The sequence below is a fragment of the Cygnus olor genome, chromosome 1 (assembly GCF_009769625.2).
Source record: "Cygnus olor isolate bCygOlo1 chromosome 1, bCygOlo1.pri.v2, whole genome shotgun sequence".
In the NCBI taxonomy this organism is placed as follows: domain Eukaryota; kingdom Metazoa; phylum Chordata; class Aves; order Anseriformes; family Anatidae; genus Cygnus; species Cygnus olor.
Window position 1 is genome coordinate 76,596,402 of NC_049169.1, and position 15,802 is coordinate 76,612,203.

A 15,802-nucleotide genomic window follows, 5' to 3' on the forward strand; every position below is an offset into this window, starting at 1 on the left:
TTGTTTTCAGTTTATTTCTTGTACTTCTCACTGCCTGTCATAAAGCGGTCGTCTTTGCCCACTGGTGTTCCCTTCCTCTGAGAGGGGTTGCAGCACTCTGACAAAATGCTTTGTAATACTGATCCCTCTAGCGGTCTGTGCTATTTTTGCATCCTGCTCTCTGAGCAGAGCCTTGCTTCAGGTGAGGTTGCACATCTTGTTCACTGGTGCATGCTACAATCTTTTTCTGGAATTAAAGGGCTACTAACTCTCAGCCATGCCCAGAGACCTTGTTTTTGTTAGTCGTAACAGCAGACTCGATTCAAATTTGTCTACAAGTCTAAAATAGCCAGAATAGCTTTTCTGTGCTCATTCCCAGGTGTGCATGTTTTCCTCTATCAAATGCCTTTTGTAAACTTAAAGAGAAAATACAAAAGACACTCCTGACTGTGTCCTGTGGGGGGGAACAAAGTGTGGAATTACTACTGTTCTACAACTTGCACATTCACCCTTTTTAGTTATCCCATCTGGATAACCAGTTACCAAGAAGGGTAAGTTGAATTTTGTATGTAGAGGTATTTGTTCAGGATAGCTTTAAGTGCAACATGTTCTAGAGGAGTTAGTAAGTTATATGGGAATACTTTTTCAGATCAACGTGGTGCTACAAACTGAAGCACATACTTCATCTCAAAGTAGCATACCATCTAATTTACCTTAACTTTTTTACTTTTCTGGAATTTATGCAGGTATAGACTGTTGCTGTTGTCAGCAGTTCTACTGCAGCGATTACTTACCTATATTTCAAAGATTATTTCTGTTCTATCTCCAGTGTCATTTAGTTCTGTGGGGAAAAAAAAACACCACAGTGTATATACAGAGTAACAGTTACGGCACAAGTTTGTGCTAGTTGAGCCAAAGCCTACAAAGAATTAGCTGTGGAGCAAACAGCCAGGGTCAAACTTCTCTTCCAGAGGAGAGGATCAAGTTCTAAACTCTTGCTACAGGAGTTACGCAACCTCACAAATCAGCAGTAGGAGCAGGAATTGTCTTTACGGTATAAATACTTAAACCATTGTTGTTCTACTCCATCCCCTTCCTGACCCTCTGGTGTTCTCTGTAACACAGTACCTCTGTCAGCCTGCTGATGGGAGTCTTGTACATGAAGTAGATGTAGCTAAAACCTTTGAGAACTTCCCTTTTGAGCAGGTGCTCAGTTATGGTGGGAATGATGCATTAGATGTACAAGCCTTGAAAAACCAGATTAATCCTCTAAGTAACAAGAGGCATGCAGCATCTCAAATCAGCATTCCAACACTCAGCTGATCAGCAGCTAACTGTTCAGCATGTACACTGAAATATAACAAGCACATTGCCACTGCTCCCTGCAGAATTATTTTCATACATGAAGTTTCAGATCAAGGAGGTCAAAACTAGTCAAGAAAAACCTGCTACCCACGCAATACAACCCCCAAATCTTTCAAGCACCTACTTAAGGGTAAGCAAAGTCATAATTTGTACTTTAAATGGGTTGGAAGGATTTACTTTTCATTTCTTTCGAGGTTACAGTTCTTTTATTGATTGCTTTTATGGATTTGTATCATTACAAACAGTCATTAATACTGGTTACTCCTTGTCATCATAGTAGCGCTGTTTCATTGCTCTGTATTTTCTGAGAAAGTACAAAGCCTCCAACTCTTTTATCACAAATTCTCCTCGGGCAATTAGTTGTTTAATTTTTTCGGGATCTTTCACATCTTTATTTTTTAGAAAAGCTGCTTTCAAACGGCTTCTAAAGTAGTCTGCTCCCTTGGGGTACTCCCTTCCGAGGTACAGCAGCTTGAGGGAAGAAGAAAAAACTCCTTTTAGACAGACTTCACGTTAAAAGGGCTTTGTCCAGCTAAGCGCTCGGCGCATTTAAGGCACTTACGTTTTTGTAAAGATTCAGCACTTCCCCTCGTAAAGAATTGGCCATTCTCCCATTTCGCTGAACTCCGCAGTCTTGCGCGATTGTTTTTGTTAATTTACCTGAAGAATAATCACTTTGACGTTAGCCTTTGGTGGAAGTCCATAAATCCCGGTCCAACCTCCCGTAGCAATTACAGTTTCGCCATTTACAGTTCTTTACCGTTATGGGGATATTTCTCGGGTCGAGGGGAGGAGAGGGGAGTGGAAGGTCAGCGGCTCACCGGCTGCGCGCTCTGCCGTAACGCCGCGCCGCTTTACGGCAAGGCCGCACCGCGCGGCACCGCCCTTCCGCTGGGCGCGGCCGTCGTCCCGGCAACGCGGCGGCGCCATGGTGAGGGCGGGCGGCCTGCTCCTCATGTCGTCTCCTGTCGCGCCATGTCGCCACTTGTCGCCGACTGCGGGGGGCCCCGAGCAGCCTCAGCTGCCGCGGAATGTCCCCGTGAGGGAAGGGGGTCCGGCCGTTGTGGTCGCGGCGCGGCGGGGGTTAACGAGGGGGGTGTCAGCAGCGCCAGGTGGTCGACTCAGAAACCGCTGAAAACCTTGTTTTTTGACTAAAGTAGTGCTTTGGGCTAAGCTACGTGCGTGGTGCGTGCCCAATGTCTAACGGGAATATACAGCTGTAGTCCGAGTGTTAGTTATGGTGGGCTGGAGTCGTGTCAGCAGCGAATTATCCCCAATACTGAAATTATCATCCATTCTTGGTGGGCAGTCTCAGCTTGCTTTACGGACTAGTTGGCTTTTCTAATGATTTTTAATGCTCTATACCTTGTTCTCTGATGCTTGCTTTTTCCCTCCCCCCCCCCCCCCCCCAACTTCTAGGGTCCAAAAAAGAATAAAAAGGTGGGTAGGTAAAGTTATGCTCTATTTCATATAAAACACTTTGGACCTTGCAGTGCTCATTTCAATGCTGTGCTGTTATTTTCTGTTGTTTTGCAAATTCAGTGAGTAAAATTTCTAAGTGTTTCATGCTGAAATTAAAGTAAGCATTGGATATTTTTGGACTTTACATATACAAAACGATATTTTTAAGCTGTTCTGCAATAATAAAGGTGCTGCGAAAATTGCATGCTCTTTAAAAACGACTTATTTCTTTTTTGACCCATATTTCTTGGCCAGTTGGTCAGATTCGAAGAGGGGCAGGTGCCTCCATGACACTCAGCGTGTGCACCTTGCACAAGGAGGCTGCGTAGCATGGCAGCAGAACTGCTAGGGAAGAGGGGGCAAATTTGGCCCAGGCACAGCATTTGGCTTGGTACTGGATGGCGGGGCAGCAAGCCGGTGTCCTGGCTTTCAGGCCACTGAGCTTGATGGGTAGGGGGGATGGACAACAGACAGAAGTCTACATGAGGTGGGATTTTGTTAGTTCGTGTCTGTCGCTCATTCTCAGTTGCAATGAAAATGAAACTATCCCCACCCCCAGAAAGAATACATTCAAATGTGTTCTTTGGGGAATTGTACATCTCACATCTGTCAGTACTACATTAAGTCATAAGATTGTGAAAGCAAGTTGACTAAAAAGCGATTATAAGTAATTGAAGCAAGATGATCTTTTCATTTTCACTGGAAGGAAAGATATTTGGATTTTATTTTTTATTTTTTTATTTTTTTTTCAATTGGAAGGAACTGACCTTTCTATGAAATTGCAAAAGGTAGAATCACGTTTTTTATTGACTGTTGTAGAAGAGTTTTGCAAGTAAATGCTTTGGTAAGAAATATGGCAAGATGTGATGCTAACTCTGCTGGCTGTACATTTGTTGTTGGAACTGAACTTTCACCATTGTTTTTGTTCAAGCTTCATGGTAGACTTTGTGTTCAAAACTACATTTATGCATTTATTTATTGCTGTGCAAAGTAATGTAAAGTGAGTAGCTTTCTAAGTAGTTATTTATTTCTGAAAATATACTTGTCAAAATCAAAGTGCGACATAACAGTATTGAGGATACATTTTGTGTGTGCTGAATGACAAAGGTGTTCCTTATTTATGTCTGAAGTTCACTGTAAATTGGTTTACTTTTAACAATATTTACCATATTACAAAGAATACTCGGGTGGAATGGTTGGAAAGAGTTCATGTGCCATCGGGTTCATTTGCAGGTGTTTGGACTTAAGTTTTCATTTGGTCTTTCTCCCTGTCAGCGGTGTTGGATCTCTTTCTCTATTTCTGTGTTTACATCTCTGCAAGAGGGGCACTGTGTTTCTGTGCTGATTTGGTGCCATTCTGCACCCATTTCTCTGTTGAGGAGGAGGTTTGCATTCCCAATAGATACCTTTCGTCCTTAGGTCTCCTGTACATTGTGATACAATCCAGGTGTATTCACTTGCTGGTGCTGTGGATGATAGTGGATCATACTGGTTTAGGCATTTTACCTTCCCAGGCTGAATCCTTGTAAGCACTTGTCTCTCACCAGTGAGTATGGGGATTTAGGATCCTAATTTCAGCTCTCTGAAATACATCATCGAGGTCAGATGTCTAAATAGATGATGTGTCTCCTCCTCTTTTCACATTACCACATCTGCTGAACCCATTTACATTCCATATTTTCTCTGCTTTGAAAAATTAAATGCGTGATTTCATTTAATTTCTTTTCACTGGCGTTTCAGCAGCAGAATGCCATTGTTCAGCCAGTACACAAAACACAAGTCATTTGTTTTCCTTGATATCTTGTATTTTGTCATCTGTAGTTTTGCTTTCAATGTTTGTTTAGCCTGCTGTCACTCCTTGTTTTCTCCATACATTGGGGACTATGCAGAATACTATTTTTTTTCTCACATATGCAAAAAAAATCTGCTCCACTAAAGCAATACTGTTGGCTGTGAATTCATATTGCGGTTCACTACAAGGTCAGCTTCCTTGTTTTCACAAGCTCCATGAACTTGCTTTGATTTACTTCTTGGTCCATCTTTCTCTTTCATCTCTGATAGTAGTCTCTTCTTTTTTTTTCTTTTTTCTTTTTTCTTTTTGTTTTGTGTGTGTGTGTGTGTGTGTTTGGTTCTTGTTTGTTTGTTAATTGTGTTGTTTTCAGGCCTTGTCTTTGTAGCATCTGCCTTCAGGAGCAGTGCTCCTCCATGGTATCATTCCATCAACCCCAGGTGGAATCGAGCCACACTGACTGCAAGTGTATTATATGCAATGGCAGCATTTGCCTGTGTACACACTGAGTAAAACTGAATAAAGATAGTTGGATTTTACCAAATATGCACTTGTTGAGGGTTATGACCCTAGGCTGTATTTGCTACTGCATCAATAGGAAATCAGTATTTTCCTTGTGTGTCTTTAAGTGCAGTTTTATAGTGACATTGCTGATCCTGCATGTTTGATTGAACACTACAAGACTGTGTCAACATAAAGTAATTAAAAAAAATCATCCAAGAATCTGCCTTTTCGCTGGTGAGGGGAAAAAAAAAGTGAGGGGCCATTAATATCTTCATACTGTGGGAGAATTATGCTTTACATATAGCTGTTCAAGTCTCTTGAAGACAGCTTGGCCCTGTGCATATTATTACAGTTTATATATTTATAAACCAGTGAGGTATTGATGAGACCTATGAATTACAGGGCAAAAATAAGTGTTCCCTTTTGGTTAATGTTACATGACTGTAGGTTATGTGTGGTGTTTACCTTGTCTTTTATTATTGAAATGTTCTTCATGCAAAGATTTGATAATTTCTGAGAAACACAAACTTAGAATATTGTTATTCTAGGATTAGCCTAGAGGTTAGTGCTGGTTGGAGCAGTTAACTGTTTTGAGTTGCAGTTTGGATTTTATAACAGTAGGGAGAGATCTGTTGTCTTGTGGTTTAGATGCTTCTAAATACAAGACTTGCGAATGTCCCAAAATGCGTTTCCTATTAGTATCTTAAGATGTTTGAAGCTGTAACATCTTCTTTCTTACCAGATCTACTTGTTATTCCATTTCCACATTCAAAATAATATTCCTGTGTTCAGGAATGCCTGGCACAGAATGATCCATTATGTATAAGAGCATATATTACATCATGAAAATGGAAAGAAAAATGGAGAATGGGATGTATATTGCCGTGTTAGGGCACCAATGGCAGTCTAAAATCTTAATTTGGATTCACGGATCACATTAAAAGAGCTTAAGTTACAGAGGGTGAACACCTCCCCAGAGGTATGAAAGTAATACTGACATTTGTTTTCTTTTAATTTGTTGCAAAGAAAAAGTCCAGTGGCAAAGAAAAAGTTAAAGCTGAAAAACTGAGATTACAGAAAGAAGAGGAAGAAAGGAGGCTGAAAGAGGAAGGTACTATGCACTTCATTTACAGGGGAAGTGATGGTACAAATCATTTATTTTAATTAGACAAAAAGTAATCTGCCTAACTGTATGTGCACTGTTATCAGTGTATTTCACAAATACAAGTGATTCATCTCTCTTCTCTTGTGTGGGACAAGTTCTGTGTTACTTCTTACTGCCTCCCACATCTCACTTTCCTATTAAAGCCACACTTTTTCCTCTAGTTATTTCTACCATGATTAGGAACCTGGGAGTGAAAGTAGCAGGAAAAATTAGATTTTCTTCCTCTATTACCACTACATTTTGAAACACTCTCAGTGAGTTAGAAATGCAATGTTCTGTGGTTTTCTTCTCTCAAGCCTATTTATTAGTAGGTAAGAGAAATTCTCTGAAAAGGACTTTTTCCAGAGAAGACACACAGGGTACATCAATTGTCAGGAGGTGGCTGGTGTCCCTAGGCTATCCCTTTGCTGTCCCTGTGGCAGCAAAGAAAAGCTAAACCTGTGATCAGGAGTAACTGATCCTGAAGGGGATCGACAGCCAATGAGACATGCCTAAAACTTCATCTGTTTCAGTAAAGAAATAACTCTAAGATTGAGTTTCCCACCAAAAGGTGTAGGAAAGGAGGAGAAGCTTAAAACTGAACCGATCAGGCAGTTTCACCATTGGATTAAGAACCTGGGCCTGTTCAAGCTGTAGGTAAAGGAAGAGGGTGCTCCTGCTACTGTTTGAGGGGGAAACAAGATTGCTGATCCCTTTCTCCACTTGTGTCATCATGGGCTGATTGAGGTAGCACCACAGGTAGTGGGTTTTAGGACTATGGTTCAAATTCTTACCATTTGGAAGATTTCTGGGCAATAGCAGATGCCCACTTACGTTGTTTATTATTATACTTGCTTTGTCACTGCAGCTAGTAACAAAATAATTTGTCTCGTTTTAATAAAATGTAATTATGCTCTTGATATATTTCCCAATCTTCAGAGGAAGCCCGATTGCAAGCTGAACAAGAAGAAGCAGCAAGACTTGAAAAGGAGAGGATTGAACGAGAGCTGATGGAAAAGCTTGAGGCAAAAGTTAGTTTATATGCAATAGTTACTGAAAAATGCTAACTCCACTTCTAAACTTGTGACAGGGTCTGTAAAGCATTACTAATTTAGTGTGAGAATGAAAAAGAATTTCATTATGTCCTTAGTGTTGGGAACAAAGTAGAGGAGATTTTCAAGCATCGCTAGATTAAAATTAAGCATGAAAAATCTAGCCAAGCCACTGAAAGCTGAGAAGGTAGCAATCTAGATTAGTGTTTAAATAAAGCACAATGCATGTACAATCAAGATAAATGGTGCTGAAATTCTATTCTATTCTTTCTCTAAGCCAATATTTGACTTAGTGTTGCTTTGATTCAGAATAATTCCCCGAGACAAGATAGTCTTGCTTGGTTTTGTTACATGAAGATATTGTGGTTAAATATGTTAACTTTTGGGGTATGTCATATTCCAGATGGAATAAATATTTAGCCATTTCCACTGACTTTGAATTGGATATATTTTTTTGTCTTCCTCGGAATTGTATGTAGTATAGCTGGAGCAAGAAAATTTTGGTATAAATTTTAGAAGTGATTACATGTTAAGGCAGACATATGGATGTGCATGTGTATATGTAGTGTATTTGAATATGTATGTTTATGAATTTGAGAAGACTGGAATTCAGAAAAAGACATGATCAGTAACATCTAAATATTTTTGTGAGACTAACGTTTTTGCCTTTTGCTTTTTTCTTTCTTTTGTAGTTGTTTTTTGTTTTTCAGAAAAAAACACTCTTGCCTGTGCATCTTGTCCTTCACAGAGTATTTTTTTCCCTTACATGCAAGAAGAATTTTAAATAGCAGAAATTATAATAAAAAATAGCAGAAATTATAATAAAAAATTTACAAATTTCTTGCACCCTTTGGTAGCTTGAGGATAAAAGTCATACGACACATCAATGTTTATCATATGGCTCAGCAACTAATGTGATGACACTGGCATATTGCTAATTACTGCAACCTTCTGAATTAAATGTTTCATTAAAAAAAAAAAGTTATCAGCATTTGGATTTGTTTAAATTATAACTCATTCAAATATTCCAAATTATTTTCTTTGATATAAAATAATTGTAAGAAGGAAAACAAATATTTAATTTCTCTGTTTGCTATACAAATATTTTAACAGGATCAAGAGCGAAGGGAGTATGAACTAGCAGAACTTCATTCACTGGAAGAGAAGTTTGTGTCTGCACAATTGTGGAAAACAAAATACAGAGCATATGCAAAGGTAAGGTTTCTTTCAAAAATCTGCCAAGCGTGACAGAGTTTAGACAGCAAAGAGGCTTTAGGCTACATCTCTATTACAAAATCTAGGAATGCTTCAATTTCTTGAATTTAGATATGTGCTATGACTACCTCTCAAGTTCTGTCTCAGGGTAAGAATTGGCCATGCTTACTCTCCTTTATGTACCTTGTTTCACGTGTAAAAGAAAAATGGCAAGGAGGAGGCTGTATGGGTTATCAAGGTATTACAACCCCACAGCTTACCCCAGCAGTGAAGGACAGTTGTAGTTTCAGATGTTCTGGTATTTGTTGTTTCTTTTTTATTTAACTTGTTCTACTCTTAAACATTCCACCACCATCACCAAGTCACCATTTGGAGACAGGTTGGCCAAAACAAGCACAAATCTGGGGCACATATCAGGGCCAGAAACACATAAAAATGTAGTTTATGTCTGTAATTTAGGGTGACATACATGGAGGCTGAATTATTACCCAATATTACTATATATCTGTAAAGTTAAATTTAAAATAATAAGGTATGTAAGTAGATTAGTAGAATGTTTCACTCTTGTGAACCCTTCTTGCAGAAGCATCACTCAGTAGCTATCTGGTAATGATATTTGGTCAGTTTGGTTCTAGTTAATGTTAAATAGACTCGTTGACAAGGGTTTTCTCTTTGTCTTGTATATTTCTTAATATATACTCTGGTTACAGTACTCCAGATGTGGCCTGACGAGCACTATGGAGGGAAGAGTCCTAGTGATGCTGGTATGCTCTTATTGTAGACCACTGTGGCATTAGCCTTTTGTGGTTACACAGGCACAGTATGATAACTGCACAGTTATGTCTTGACACATTTGGATGCTATTTAGTACCTTTTCCAGTAGACAACAAGCTCTGACTTTATTATATTTGTGAACAACAGGATCTGGCAGTCATTTTGAAAGAGCACAGTTTTTTATGGATTTTTCTGAAAAGTATTCCTCAGAAAGAGAAACATTTTTTTGTTGTGAAAAATAATGGCAAAATATGTCTATTATTTTATAAAATAAATCTTCAAATAAAATATTGGTAAATGATGGGAAATACCAGAGTTTGCATTGGTCTGTTGCTGTGAATACTTAGGGCAAAAGAAATACATAATACCAACTGCTATGTTTCTATTTCTAAACAATTTCAAATCAGAGTAAGACATACTTACATATTTTTATGAAAAGTATCCTTTTTCTTAAAGAGCAAGTGTTCTCATTTATGAGGATGTGCTTTCTTAATGATGAAATTGAAGCTCAGTCTTAAATACAAAGGTGTAAAAAAAAAAAAATTTCAGAAGTTTTTATTCCTGGAGACTGATCAATCTTTATACAGGAGTTTCCAGTGCCCTGAGCACTCACCTGTTATTACTGCTTTTGAAGTCAGTGTAAATTGTTATGCAAGTGGCTGGGAATGCAAGCACTTTTGCTTTAGAAGATCCATTTTAGATTGTAACACAAACTTCAGTAACATTGCATTACTGACCTTCACAGTATATAGAGAGGCAGGGTTTCCTAAATATCTTACTGTATGGATAAAAAAAAATTACGTTATAGGTTGTAGATTGATCCTATGAGCCAAAGTTAGGCTTATTCATAGAGTTAAGTGGGTTGTGATTGTTGATTTTCACTTATAAAAATGACCAATAATTTATTTGAAAATTACATCATTTTTTTAAAAACGTCATTCTATCCTTCTGAGATTCCCACTGGAGGTTTCTGTGATATCTGAGTGGGTGCTAGAAAGGAGAAGGAAATATTCAGGGGCTGAGAAAGGAAGGATAAACACGTTGGAGTAGAAATCTCTTAAGCAGCTTTATTGTCAGCGTAAGAACTCAATTTTATTGGCCGTATCTGGTTTGAGAATCATCCGCCTCTTCCACCTGCCCTGGTTCCTCACTTACATTCTCAGCCATTTATTCTTTCACCCCCTTATTTTGTGTCAAGTACAGAATTCATTGCTTTTGTAGACATGCAAGCTCTACTGAGGAGAACAGAACCCACTAACAAATGAGTAGAATAAACAGTAAGTATTAGGTGGGCAGAAGTATCTCAACGCATTATTACGGAAGTAAACAGTTTCTTTTCTGGCATAGTGATCACTGGTAGTCCAGGTAGTATTACAGTCCTGTTTAGATGCACTTGTGAATGTATCACTAAATGTATTTGTCTTTCGGAATCCTCCTTTTTCTTCTAATAATGATTTGTACCACATGCCCATATCTAGTTTTCTTTTGATTGTTTTCTGTAGTGGGAGTATTATATTGCTTGTGATGGAAGTCCTGACCCAACTATACCACAGGAAATAAATACTTTCATGAGCTTATGGCGTGAAGATCAAAATAAGGACATTCAACTTGTTGTGGAGAAGGGACAACAGGTACTAAATGTAAGTGTTAAAATGGTATTCTTTGGTTTAAGGTCACTAAAATATATCCTTAATACTGCTCCCCCCACCTACTTTTTTTTTTTTAACAGTCAAATGACTGAAATTGGCTATAACCTTCGTCAGCCAGTAATCTTTCCTCAGTTTTTATATTTTTTAGTTACAGATTTATTGTTAGGTCTAAAGGAGAAGACTATTGACTTTAAACATGCTGTGCCTTTGAGGGACTTCTGTGTAGCATTTCTATGCTGAGCTCTAGTACTCTAACTTCCATCTCCCCTGCTATCTACATTTTAAAAGCATTGAGCCAGAATGTATCAGCTCATGTCACAGTCAGATTCTTCAGTGGACAAAAGTCTTACTGTGTAACGTTTGCGGCCAGTAAAGTGTTGTGTAATAGCAGGGGTTCCCAAAATGCACAGCCAGTCATTGATGGTTTCTGAGGCAATTCAAAGCAATTTGTGGCTGATATCAAATTTTAGGATTTTATTTTCATTTGTTAACTTTATAAAATTCTGCAACTTAGAGGGTGTCTTACAGAAATGGGGATGAAAGTTGCATGCATAATACATCTTTCACTGGGCTAGTTTGGTTCTGTGTTAGACTTCCCATCTTGCAGTGCTTGCTGAGTGCTGCAATTTTCACCTGCCACATACTGTCTTGTTCTGAGCCAGTGGGGAATATGCTAGTCCTTTCCAAGAATTTCAACAGGTAACTCCTCCCATTTCTCTTCTACGCTGCAGACCAAGCAAAAAGCCTGACAATTGCCCACTTCCATTCCTTCTCTCCACTACACTCCCTGCTGTCAACTCTTTCTGCCAAACACACTTCTTTCCCACTCCTCCATGTTTCCTGTCCCACACCGAAGCAGTTACAGCTACTTTAGGTCCTGCAGATGTATGCTCCCTTGCACTGTATGATCAGTAGAGTATTATGTGATACTATGACATACACATTTTTATTTCTCTCCTACTGGAAATGCGAGGTGATGTCAAAGAGTGGTAAAAGAGTGGTTATCTTCTCTCGGTCCAGAACATCCAAGCATTTCTTTCCTTCTCTTCATGTATCTGGAGAAAAATTTTAACCACTCAGGACTGTGAGATCTTGTAGATCCTAGTTGATAGGGATCACCTCACTATCAAGGCAGACTGTGTTAAAGGTGAAATATAAAAAGACAGTAATATTGATTGTTATAAATCTGCTGCTGCTTTGCTATTCCTTTAACAAGCAGTAAGTGCTGTGACTTCACAGGCTAAGAGAAAAAACAGTCTGGTGAGTCTGGAAGGGAGGCATAAAATGTAATCCAATTTTCCCTTTGTCTCAGCACTTCAGGCCTACGAGAGCACAGGGAAGACAAGAGGTGGTACATAATGTCCTTGCAGTGATAGCCCTTCTTTTGTCTGCATAACAACATTGTTTCTCCTCTCTGCCAGATAAGTGGTGCTGCTTCCCGTTACAGGTGAGGCGTGCAGAGACGACAGGAGAGGTGTTATTCAAGGGGGACCACAGATGGATGATATTTAATGCTTCTCATCCTCTTACTGCAGACCTGTGGCCCAGCGCTGTGAAGAGAGGCAGCACTGCAGGAATGACAAAGTAGAGAGACAGAGGCAGTGGTGCACGTCCCTCAGTGTGGAGCAGGGTGCAAGAAAAGAGAAAGGGAGGCTTCTGAGGATGTGGATGTCTGTGGAGTGGCAGGAGTCAGGCCCAGGGGAGGAGGGGTAGGAAGCAAAGATGCCAAGGCACAGAGGAAAAGTAGATGGCATTTGGGACAGTAGTCTAAAAGGATGGGAGCCCCTGAATAAATTTAACATCTACTTGTAACGTGTGACTTTTGACTGTAGTCTGATTGAGCAGATACCATCACTGGCAACGATCCACATGTTTTTTGCATCAATACATTACTTTTAAAATTCATTTTTTTCATGGTTTATCATATGCACTGATAGACCCCATTTAAAAAACCCTGTTTAATTTTGTTCTGTGAACAGTTTACTGGGGCTTCATAGACCACAGATTGTCCATAGCCCACTGTGGTAAGCTCTTCTATCATAGAATCATTAAGGTTGGAAAAGACCTTCAAGATCATCTGGTCCTAAGCTATTATAATTTTTCTGATTATTTCTTCGCTTCTGTGAGGGTTAATTTTTATTTAACATCCTCCCTCCAGTTAAATATGTCTTTATTTTGTAATTCTAATGATAGCTAGAAGGTATTCCAAATACAGCATTGTGTGGTCAGCATGAAGCAGCAGTTTTATAAGTTTTATGTACTACTTTTTTCTACCGTAATCTTCATTTTGAAGTTTGTTTTAAAATGCTAATATTTACAGTCATTTTACTGTTGTCATTCATCTGCTTTGAAGTTATAACCTTTGCCATACAGAGGCCCAAACTCACCGTTTTTTCTTGAGAAATAAGCAAGTCATACAGATAAAGTGAAACAAATTATTCCTGATTCTGTGCAGCATTTATGAACATTAATGGATATAATTTGTAGATAGGAAGTGAATAGTAATACAAATTCTATCAACAGGTTTGAAATTTAGTTTTACTAGACAGTATGCTAATAAATACAATGCCAATGAAATACTGTTTTTTTCCCCTGTGATAGATCAGTGTCTTTAAAACTTCAGCCAACTAGGAATATTTTTCAGTCTTATACACATGCTTAGATGTTAAGATATTAGCATATAATGGAAGATAACAATGTTATCACAGAGTTCCAAACTTCACACTAAGGATTGTTCTGAGAATTAAAATTTAATTGCTGTATGTTTCACTATTACATATTTTTTAGATTTAGTAGTTGATATTTTTACTATAGAAGATATGTTTCAACAACAAGGCTGTAAGCTTTTCATTAAAACTAATTTTTGACCAACAGATGTCTTCATGTGACAAACTGGTTCAATAAATTTTATAAGCTAAAATTCTATACAGCCCGCAGGTTAGGGAACGAACACACATTATGCTGGGGTTGGTGTCAAAACAGAGGTACTTTTCCTGCATATAATGTCTTCTAGTTAATTGAGAAGTTGCAGTTTTTTCTATTGGACACACCACCAAGTGAGATAACAGAAAAAGAAATAGTCCAGTACCAGGAAACTATTTTGGAATTGCAGAATCTACTTCATCAGAAGTACAATGAAGCAACAGAACACCTACTTAAAGTAAGTAAGATTTACGACTTCGAAGTTGTAATATACACAGTGCATAAAAGTTTTGCTACAAGTGTTTTGCTGTGATGTTTTTTTCTTATATTGTCACACAAATCACGTGTAGAGTAGATACCAGACTATTTCTTTCATAACCTCTGAAGATCTTAGTTTTACAGTGAAAACTGCCGTTACCATTAAGGTGTTTGATATTCGATTACTTTGAACTTCTGTGATAGTTGGAGGTGTTGGAAACAAGGGACTCAGTGTGAAATTTGTTTCCTATTTTGTCACTATGTTTTAAATTAGAAGTTAGCTGACTGTACAGAAAATTGCAAATGTGAAAAGTAGATCATATGATTAGCTTATATACCTTTTTTAATACAAGTTGATATGACTAAAATATTATCATAGAATCATAGAATATCCCGAGTTGGAAGGGACCCGTAAGGATCATTGAGTCCAACTCCTGGCACCACACAGGTCTACCCAAAAGCTTAGACCATGTGACTAAGTGAAGATATTGGGAAGAGTAAAAGGCATTTAAACAAGAAAATGAAAATGTATTTATGAATCCTTTTTCTGGGTTGCATGTACAGGTGGTGATCTTGCTTGCTATTTGTATTGGGTTTATGTGGCAAGGTTTTGGTAGCTGGGGGACTGCAGGAGTGGAGTGAGAGAGCAGCATGGTAGTGCTTTGCTACCTACCCATGTTAAACCACCACGCTATTCTAAGCATGTTAATCATATATGTAAATATGGTTAGTAAAAGAGTATTGATAGAGGAAACAAACAAAAAAAAGGAAAATGAATAAAGGAAATAAAGGAAATAGTGAACCAGTTGTATGTCTGTTGACGGTCAAAACCTTCTGTACATTCTTGATCGTCTTTCCTGAGTTTAGGATTAAACTCCTCATGTAATTATAATTTTGCAGGTTTTATATTAGCAAAAATATAAAATACTTTTTGTAGTGACTGTGGTGTAGGAGTGTTTATTATTCAAGAAATGCTTTTTTTAAATTTTTTGTTTTAAAGTTGTACTGAGAAGTATTTTTGAAGGCAAATAATTAAGGGAGATTGGCAGTACCATTGAAGGGGATAATGTAAGACCCTGTATTTGGCAATATTTTGACTGACAGAATTGATGATGTCAGAGGAAGAAAAAATAACATAGTTCAAGTTTTATCAAAGGGATGCAACTTATATGTGCTTGGTCCAGTGTATTTTTGTTCTTATGTCTTTTCTTTTAAATTTATTTATTGCAGTGTAAATTTAAGAAAAACAAGGTAATATAAATAAGAAGAAAACATGATTTAATCTGCTTCTTCTTTGTAGACAGCTAGTATGTATGAAGATTCTGACACTGGAAATATGCAGGCAGTCATAAAGGACAAAAATGTTACTTTCTGTATTTGGGCAAATCTGAAGAAGAAAGTAAGGTACAACATACTGAAATTCTTAATGGAAGTGAAGCCCGGCTTTGTCTAACCAAATCAAGTAAACACTAAGAACCAGTTTCTTGTGATCCCTTTATGTTGAATAGCATTTATTCTACAGACTCCCAGCTGATGAATTTCATACCATCCTGTTGCTAAGGAAGATCCCGGTTACATCAGCTTTTTATTGAACAACCGGAGTGTTTTTATATGTGTATCTATAGATACACACACACACACATATATAAAATATATGTTTCTTAAAATGCTAGAGTAGAACCCTGTTTCT

The 15,802-nt window shown here is 38.1% G+C and overlaps 2 protein-coding genes across 11 annotated transcripts in view; one reads left to right on the plus strand and one right to left on the minus strand.

The window, feature by feature from the left end:
- Positions 1–1,535: 1,535 nt before the first annotated feature.
- Positions 1,536–2,679, minus strand: ETFRF1 (electron transfer flavoprotein regulatory factor 1). Of its 2 annotated transcripts, none has more exons than XM_040545194.1 (3): positions 2,166–2,679; positions 1,907–2,004; positions 1,536–1,815 (listed from the first exon to the last, which is right to left on the minus strand). In XM_040545194.1, exons 1-3 carry the CDS (start codon positions 2,299–2,301, stop codon positions 1,603–1,605), a joined length of 447 nt encoding a protein of 148 aa, XP_040401128.1. In that variant the 5' UTR covers positions 2,302–2,679; the 3' UTR covers positions 1,536–1,602. The 2 variants fall into 2 exon arrangements, with proteins under 2 accessions (XP_040401128.1, XP_040401129.1); XM_040545195.1 differs by having other exon boundaries at positions 2,105–2,249.
- The window catches only part of DNAI7 (dynein axonemal intermediate chain 7), a 40,966-nt gene continuing 27,333 nt past the window's right edge, over positions 2,170–15,802 (plus strand). For 4 of the 9 annotated variants that reach the window (XR_005816299.1, XR_005816300.1, XM_040545183.1 and 1 more), the window contains exons 1-7: positions 2,792–6,209; positions 7,182–7,273; positions 8,408–8,509; positions 9,220–9,273; positions 10,786–10,923; positions 13,946–14,092; positions 15,413–15,516. Coding sequence is in view for 7 of the 9 variants with exons in the window: in XM_040545183.1 (XP_040401117.1) it covers positions 7,253–7,273; positions 8,408–8,509; positions 9,220–9,273; positions 10,786–10,923; positions 13,946–14,092; positions 15,413–15,516 (566 nt within the window). In the remaining 2 variants the exon portion in view is untranslated. The other 5 variants (XM_040545184.1, XM_040545185.1, XM_040545187.1 and 2 more) reach the window with 5 other exon arrangements.